At 30.0% G+C, this 9,725-nt stretch overlaps 1 protein-coding gene across 2 annotated transcripts in view; it reads right to left on the bottom strand.

Annotated features, from left to right (window-relative positions):
* Positions 1 to 6,661: 6,661 nt before the first annotated feature.
* LOC100168644 (cAMP-dependent protein kinase type II regulatory subunit) overlaps positions 6,662 to 9,725 on the bottom strand; it is a 17,953-nt gene continuing 14,889 nt past the window's right edge. For both annotated transcript variants that reach the window (XM_001944838.5, XM_016804217.2), the window contains one exon: positions 6,662 to 8,005. In XM_001944838.5, the coding sequence (XP_001944873.1) occupies positions 7,875 to 8,005 (131 nt within the window). In that variant the 3' untranslated portion in view covers positions 6,662 to 7,874. The remainder of the gene's footprint in view (positions 8,006 to 9,725) is intronic.

Raw genomic sequence — 9,725 nt, 5'->3', positions numbered from 1 at the left:
AATCGCTACGCTAGGGGCAGGTATTTATTTATTTATTTCATATATTATAAAACCTGGGATATTAGAGCCGAATTCACGATCGAACTATGGGAATAATATTAATATCGACGCCATCGACGTTATACAGTATGAACATTTACAAAATATTATATTTATATGAATTGTAATCGTGTGTGTACCAGTTGGCGAGAGCTGATAAGTTGTTTATGGGCTGCTGCGATGACGCGAAGGACTATAATATTATTATATTATTACAAATTTTGGACGGTGCACCGATTTAATCATAATAACAATAATATTATATTATATAGTTATAAATTATAATTGCTGACACAGACACTTCATGCTTGCAGAGTTCATATGGGCAATGTATAGTATTAAAATAATGTGCATATTATGATTTGCAAATTTTAATTGCATTTAGCCGCATATCTACTATCAATCGTCGAACTGAATAGAATAAAGAACTAATTAATGTTATTTTTATATTTAAATGAATTAGCTTTCCTCAAAGTCAATCAGTTGTTCTGCTGCTTAAGTTATTGGTAGGTATGTTAGCCGTTAAGTTAGATTAGATTAGGTACCTACTCGACTTATTTATTAATCTGATAAAAATATACAATACGAAAGTTTTAAGCTGTCATTGTGTTCAAGTTTAAATAATATTCATTTCATAAATCTTCTAATATTTTTTTTACTTCCATTTTCTAAGTTTATTTAATTACCTACCTACCTATAGAATTAAATTATTGGATTAAGTAATTATTTAAAAATGTAAATTATGTATGTGTGTGATGTGAGCTCTGAAAGAGCCTTGGTCCAATCCTCCAGGATCATTCCTTGATCTTAAAACCACATAAATAAGATTGTGGTAAAAATAGCTGAAAATGAATCAAAATATTTAGAAAATTTTATAGTTGTGTATGGACTCGTGATGTCGAAAAGTTTTAATCAGATACAACATAATAACTCGATAAAAAAATAAACACACATCATTGCAAAACCACCATGTACACATTCCATTGCTTCATTCAGTATCTAAAACTGTGTTCATCTTCCCGGAGATAATAAAACATACCTGTAGAAAACAACAAATTTTTTAAAGACCTTTGAGCAACCAAAAGGTGAATACTGCACATTATTGTTAGCGATTTGGTTTTTTATTTTATTTTAAACAGTAATAACTCCCATAAAATTCCACTTAACATATCGGTATAATGAAAGTATAGGCTGTATTTGAAAAGTTTGCGTGACAATTTATTGAAATGCAATTAATGAAAACAACAGTTAAATTTTAATAACAAATAATATTAATTGTTTTACGTTAGTTTGTATTGACATAAATAATTCGCCGAACAAAAAGAAAAGTTAATAAATGGGACATACTATAATAACGCAATACTATGGAGCGGTAATATGATTTGCAGAAGGCAGAACTGAGCTTTCGAAGGAATAAAACGAGTAAGAAAGTAAGTTATTGACGATGAAAAACACCACCGTTGGGACCCGTGCTTCGGCGGCAGTATGTAGGTATAACAGTAAAATGTTGTTTACAATTCGCATATAGAATGTCTATCGATTGATCTTCGACGTTGATACATCATCATATTATTATAGTATATACATGTAGGTTTGCGTAGGAAGCTATTTTCGAGAATTCAGAGGAATCGAAAATATAGCAATAATATATCCGCCAACATGCATTTTTAGCTGTAACTATATATAATGCAGAATATGATAACAAAAACAAAAAAACAAGTAAATTTACTACGCCCAGGTTGTAACGTTTGCAATAAGTAATATCTGTCATTATTGTTTATTTTTATTACAAGACTCGGTATTTAATCATTTTTTTTTTCATTTGCCCTACATATACTTACCTGTGCAACAAAATAAAATATATGCGTTTCTGTGCGATGCTCGCTTTGCCATATCCGACAACTATATTCAAATATTATGATACATACATGATGCACCTACCATGTACATTTAATAATAATATAATATTACAAGTAGTACAGCAGTTGTACATAACACTATAACAGTAATGTTGTATTATACATAGGTAGTACCTACCCATAACCCATTAACCATTAACCCACAAACAAGTGTGTTTTAAATTTTATAATTTATATTTATAAATATATAATATGTATAAAGACAAGCTAAATAATATAACCAGCTTAGTTGAAGGTGTAGAATGAATAAAAAATTAATAAAAATATAGAAAGTACGTAGAAATGATGAATTATAATGACCAAAGATCCACATTAAAAATAGATCAGTATATTATTATTATTATTTATTTATAATATATATATATATTTTAATTTAATATAATATAAAGAATTTCAGGGATATGTATTTTAATTAGAATCAATCATAATTATACCGGAAAGACCTAACGAAACGAATTATTGTCAGTATTTGTGCATTCCAATTTATTTTTGTTAATTTTCATTAATTTAAGTATTTTTAATCAATTATTGATGTTAATTCTTTGTTTCTCGTGTACCTATATAGGTACTAGGTAGTATAAATATTATATTTTTTTATGATTTAAACTTGTATGATTATTAATTTGGAAATTGAGCGCTATAGTTTAAAGTTTTAGAAATTATTATGAACTCTAGTCATCATCATTATTATACCTATTTTAGAAAATTATTTCAAAAAAATAAGTATATAATATATTGCTATAATTATAAAAATAACGGTCTAATTGCGCGAGCTTGTTCTGGGAGACCTAAACATTTTAAATTGATTTCAGTCGAATAATTTAGTGTTACCGAAAACATGATCAATCGTATAAACTATAACGTATATTAAAATGTGTATTATATTATGTTATTATTTATTACTAATACAGAATACTATCGGGTAGTAGGTACTACTATATATACTCACTCAAACACACACACACTTACACTCACACACTGTATGAGTACTTACTTTGTCGTCGTTTAAACACTTCCATTACGACGGCGAAGTCGATGGTGGTGGTGGCGCTGTGGCGGTGGCGGAGGCGACGCCGGTAAAAGGTTCGTGCTTTCTTTTCACGCAAGAAATTACAAACGGAAACTTTCGAGGAGGTATATACTACACGCGACATTGCTGCCTGCAGAATAAAAGAACATCACTCGAGAGTCGAAACATCTTAAAACGCACACTCCGGAAGACATTAGTTATGTATCACATGTATAATATTATAATATACAGGATCATTTTTCTTTATCCTGAAACAGGCACTATCGTAGGAAAAACGTTTTTTTTTTTAATTACCTACCTGCTTATTTAAGATTTATACTTCTATAAACACACCATTTCACGTATTTCTATGATTACGCAAGCGTGTTCGTTCTTAAAATTCAAAAAAAATTTTTTTCCATTTGTTGTAATTTCCAAGACAGGTTAGCAGATTGATTATGTAAGAATCACCCAAATTTCACCCTGTATATTAATAAAAAAGATGCAATTGCAATTACTCGGTGTCGAGGTACTATAATACTTATATATATACATCTACAACTGCAGTACTATGTCAAACGACTACGCTTTATACGATAACATCACGCCTGAAAAAATTTGCCGTTTTAATATTGTTGTCGGCTCTCCACCTTCATAATATATCACTACTCAAGTACAAGTTACGTTTCGTTTTTTGCACTCGCCCCGGACGACGCCATTGCCCCAGCTCTGCAAAATATCATTATAATATACATAATATTAAACTGCATTAATGCGGGGGCTCGACTCGCCTTGGCATAAACTCCGCGCAAATATCACCGAGAATATTGTTATTATTGCGGATTTTAAGACGTCGTCGGCGCGCAATGGGTCGTTTTCGGACTCCGTACATAAAGGTACGAGGGTCCATGGGTAGGGGCGAATCCTGCAAGTGTTACGGCTACTACCTACGCAATAATATTACAATAAGGTAGGTACATATACATACTTACGCGACGCACGGTGTTTATATTATGTTGAGTGGCGTATGTACTCTGTAAGGGAAGTGGTGTTCTGGGTTTTTTTTCCAAGACGTTGATTATAGCTAAAGTCAACACATATAATAATATAACATCACGCCATACCTACTAGAGATTATTATACCGTGCGTCGTTGACGGTTAATATTTTTGTATTGTATTGAAAATTAAATAATAAAAAGTTATGTACCATCTGCAACCACTTGCGACCATATTATATAGACATAAGCTGACCGGTGAACCTAAAAATATTATCTTAAACCAGTTAAGACATCAAGAGACTGAATTAAAAATATCTGTAATTTAGATGTTTAGTATCTGAGAATGAATTTTGAAAAATGCAATAAACAATTTTAAATTAATAATTATATTACTTTAAATAACATAAATATAACTGATTAATTAAAAAATACGATATAATATTCGATAGGTAATAATAAAGGGGTCTCATTATTACTATTTTAGAATCTCTGGACTGGTCATACAGTGAAATTATTAGTTAAAAGCACTGTTTCCAATGGAATTTTTTTTAGATAACGATATTCTAATAATGATTGTTTTATTGTTTATCGCCTTCCGTCGGGGTATAAAACAAATCCCGATTACTGTCCGTCGTTATTTTTACTTCTTAGATTTTTCTCTGTCTAGTGGTCTACCTATCTCGTTTTTTAATTCGCTAATCGTTACAACATTTAAGTATGTAAGCGTAGTATACATTAAACAAATGCTTATTGATGGAAAATATAACAAATTTAGTTTTTATTTGTTCCATCAATTTATTACTGCCTTCCAAACCGATATATTTTTATTAAATTACTGTTGTCCACTATACACTGTCATCTAAAAAGTAAATTTTAGATGTTAAAAATTAATTTGTCCAATATTCGATATTTATTTAATATTTATGCATCCAAAATAAATGTATGGAAAAATATTCTGCATCTGGTTATCAAATCAAAGATAGGTACTTAAATACATGTATACTACTAAATATGATAAACAAATGGAAGAATCAGATTTTTGGCAAAAACATAATACATATAGGTAAGTAGGTACCTAAAACTACGACAAACTGTATAACAGATAGGTGTTTGTTGCAAACATTTAAACAGAAAACATGGGAAATTAGTGAAATGCAAGTTATTAATGAATTACCCTATACGCCTGCAACATAATAAGATAGTGGCGATAACATGTTGTCGTATAGGTACCTACGTCTTTAGAGGGTATACAAGACGTGAGAAGGAATTAGGTATGAGGCAATATGTACCTACGTAATGGATTAAAATTTAATAATTGAATACGAAGGACAGGCTAAATGTTTATACGCGTCCCCATAATATGTCTATACAGTGTAAACTTCGACGAGCATATTATTATACAACATAACATTATTCCAACGGGGTAGATTTTTTCCTCGAGGGCGTGTACCTACCTAACTTAACCTAACGAATACACACACGCACACACAATTAATTATTGTCATCAACGACGATGATGTCCGGGAGGACATCCCTCTCATGATCGGCGCACGCGGCAAATATAGCAGCGCAGGTTTCAGGTAGGAACATAATATTATGAACTAGGGCAAGTAGATATGTATATGTATATTGTTGAATATATAATATACTATATAGAAGTATAATAGAGAACCTACATCGATATGGGTTAATGACGGACGGAAACACGTTCGCGATTCTTCCCTATTAGGTACTTACATAATATATAATATATATATATATATAGATATATAATTATTATTATTATTATCAGACGGGAGACGAATATTATATTGACAAAATAATATATACTGTAGGTATACGTACATCATCATTCATCATGCCGTACGCATAATAATGTTGTACTTGGATAGGATTACTTGGATTTTGTACAGTTACGGTGAAACATGAAACGACCAACAGTTGTGCAGTTTTCAATATTATATTTAATTATTACTTAAAAAATGGTAAATACAATTTTATTATTATTATTATTAAATATTATTTATCGTACTGGAATAGCCTATAATAAACTTTGCATTTTAATAATATTCACTAAAACAAAATAAAAATAACACATGGTAATAAATAATAATACTCTAGGAAGATAAAAAGGCTCACATAATAACATAATAATTAATCGCAACCACCATAAAAAAAAAAAAACAATATATATAAACAAAACTTTATAACTAAATCAATGACTACAATATTATTTCACTAATACGATGGAAAAAAACAATTAATACGGTAAAATATTGTACGTGCCTAATACGATGGGTGTGTCAAATAACAACTAGAGTAATACAAAATAAAAACAAACAAAAACACAAAACAAAAACAAAATATTGGGTTACCTATAAATAAAAATGTAAAGATAAATGTAAAACCTATACATTTATTGCACCCGGATACTGTATATTATATAAAACATTATTATTATATTTTTATTATTATTATTATTATTATTATTATTATTATTATTAATCATAATAATTGTGACTCTAAAACAGTATGAATTAAACATCTACATTAAGTCTTCATAGGTAGTATATATTATTATATGGCTATCTTTGTTAAATTTTAATCACCTACCATCTTAAATAAAATAATATTATTGGGGTTAGTTGATTATGGCTATGGGTGTTTTGGTACATGGTTACAATTTTTAAAACAGCATTTTCTCTCTAACAAGGTTTTTACAGGACAGTCATCTTAGATTCATTCCGTTACCGAACGTTTTTAAATATTAAAAAGAAAAAAGCGAGGCATACATATTTATAATTGAATTACACAATATCCGTTTAACAGTGAGTGAGTAGCACAAAGACTAATGTAGTGGCGTTACATTTGGCCATATAGGTACGCAATGGTTGTACGATGGGAAATTACGTTCGAGAGTAGAGTTTTTGTGGTTCGTTACTAGGAAAAAATAAATAAAAACGAATTGAAAGCTGTGACTATCGCGACAAGCATTTTGGGTTAAAAAAATAATAAATAACTTAATTTCTGCACTGGAGAAGAATTACATTATAACATATAGTTTGTAGGGGGGTTGTGTGCTTTCCCCGAACCCCAAAGTTATTTTAACTACTCAGCGCCCAATCAATCGGATACGGCATACGTTTTTATTGTGTAATATAAAAGAGAAACGATTCGGCAACGTATGTGTTGATCTTATTATCAAACGACCTAACAATTAAATAAAGTTAACCTTAAGTAAAGTTTATTGGTCGAGATGAGATAGAATCTGCTTAAATCCTAATAATCAAATACTCTCGTACTGTATTGTAATTATTATTATATTATATAAAGAATAGAAAACTTTACCCCAGATAGACATTTGAACAAAGTAAATCGAAAAACCAAATCGTGTTCATCATTCCTCGTGATTATAATAACACCGCGAAGTAACAATAGTATTTATCATAGTATTATATTATTTTGAAACCTAAAATGTACGACTAAAAATACAGCTCTTAGGTATATTATTATTAATCATCTTCGTATTACATAATATACACGCCATCACGCAACTAACATTCATATCAAAGCGCACAATAAAATTGAAGTAATACAGTCGTTTATATCTTAGGTTATGATGTAGTTGTTCAAATAGATTATCATATCAATATAATTATTATATATTATATTATATACACGTTATGTATACAAAAAGTGATGTCAATTTATTTGATTGTAATTGTTTGTATTATGAAACTGTATCTAAAGTTTAAATTATATTCATATATAATATTAACTATAATGGTAAATTAAGAAAAATAATAAATAATGATTTACCAAACATTGTTAGGATAAGAAAAAAATACAACTACAAATGGTCAATGAATGTACAACACAATCGTAGCGACAGGTCAAATATTAACCATTCATCGGACATCAGTCATGTTTTGCTTGGAGCCAAAGATTTTCACCAGTTGATTTTCGTAGTCCTCGATGTTCCGTTGCATTATGTTCATGCATGGACCCAGCAAACGTTCAAATGCGTCAACGTCCAAAACTGATAAAAAAAATAAAACATATAAAATAAAATGCACAATAAAATAATTTTTGATAATATTATAAAACATGGCGTTTGTCCAAAATAATTGCGTTTTCTTATCAGACTTTTCATGGATATTGTTGGCACAATTGTTTTAACTCGATTATTTTTCAGACCTTATAACACGTTAAAACCGAATTGTTCTACAGATACAACAATATTATGTATATAAATGGAACTTTCCCAAGAATTAATTATTTTATCATAATAAATTCACACAAGAAATTAACTTGGTTAACTATCTTTTTATAGATTCTAATGCTAAAAACCTATGTAAAACACAATATATGTGAACACGAATCGTAGGTCTAAAATAAAACGCATATTCTAAATTGTATTATCTTTAGACTTTAGGTCAACACACTCATCATTGATTCCATGTTTCGTTAGTGTTAGTGCTGAGCAATACACCCAAGAAAAATTTTATGAGTAACACGTCAAGCATTCGACGGTCGAAAAATAAAATTAACAAATAGCTGGTATAAAAGTAATTTTCTCACAAAACCAGTTATCGACAAAATCGATTATGTTTTTCTGTTGTAACTCAAAAATGAATAACCGTAAAAACTTTATATTTTAACAATATTTTTATATAATATATGAACATTTTCCTTACAAGATATTTCCTACAAGATATTCAAAATATATTGACTCTTTTAACATTTTTATTTTTAAATATCGTCAATAAATAATTTTCTCTTTTGGTCAAGTTGGACACAGGTCCACAATATGTACATTATTTTTAATGTGGGTCTAAAGTTAAAACTTTAACAAAATTCATTAAAATTGAGAACATTTTAAAATTTTCGACTGCCCACCAAGGAAAAGTTTACCAGAAAGTCACATTAATTTATTTTGAGACTTAACCAGATAAATGTATCTATAAATTGTATACTGTATGCTTTCAAAAAATCATTGGGGATAAAAAAAAATGTTACCACCTCTCGAATAAGTTATTGGGGCCACACTGAAAACTATATCACGATATCACCGTGGTCCTTATAAAACATAAACTTAAGGTTATCTACATCGTGGGCTACGTATTATATTCTTATTATAACCTCCCTGCATGACGAGCAAACAATTTTCCTTCATGAAATGGTTTTCGTAGAATGGTCTGGTTGTTGCATAGAATATCTCTGTATAGTGCACTATATAATTTTATTTTATTAATTCATGAAATACCTACAACCTACTTAAATATGTTAAAAAACATATATAATATACATATTTAACATATTATATATGATGAATTATAAGCAAGGTTTAGGTGACATAATTCAAATATATCTTTACGGAGAGAGGATCAAGCTATTACTAAACAATATTTTTAAAAAAAGCACACTTTGTAAAACAAATATTCTTTTCTGTGCTCAAAAACTAAAAGGTTAATGAGGATCTATCTCCCATATTTTCCGTGGGTAGGACCTTTGCCTCACCTTTGCCAACTCGAGGTGATCGATGAACGCAGAGGTGTGACAAAAAATAATATGTGTAGCTCGATCGGGAATGCAATTTCAGTCTTTAGTGAAATGCGGCCCCGTAGTATCTGCCATACCCGGGTGGGGGATGGCAGCACTTTTCTCTGGACACCGTGACTTGCCCGAAAAAAATGCCACCCGCGGTCGGCATCGAACCGGCGCCGTGTGCGTCGCAACAACGCTTTAATCAGCTCGGC

Source organism: Acyrthosiphon pisum, chromosome A1 (assembly GCF_005508785.2).
Source record: "Acyrthosiphon pisum isolate AL4f chromosome A1, pea_aphid_22Mar2018_4r6ur, whole genome shotgun sequence".
NCBI classification, from domain to species: Eukaryota; Metazoa; Arthropoda; class Insecta; order Hemiptera; family Aphididae; genus Acyrthosiphon; species Acyrthosiphon pisum.
Note: the sequence above shows the minus strand (reverse complement) of the source record. Positions and strands in the feature narration are given on the sequence as shown.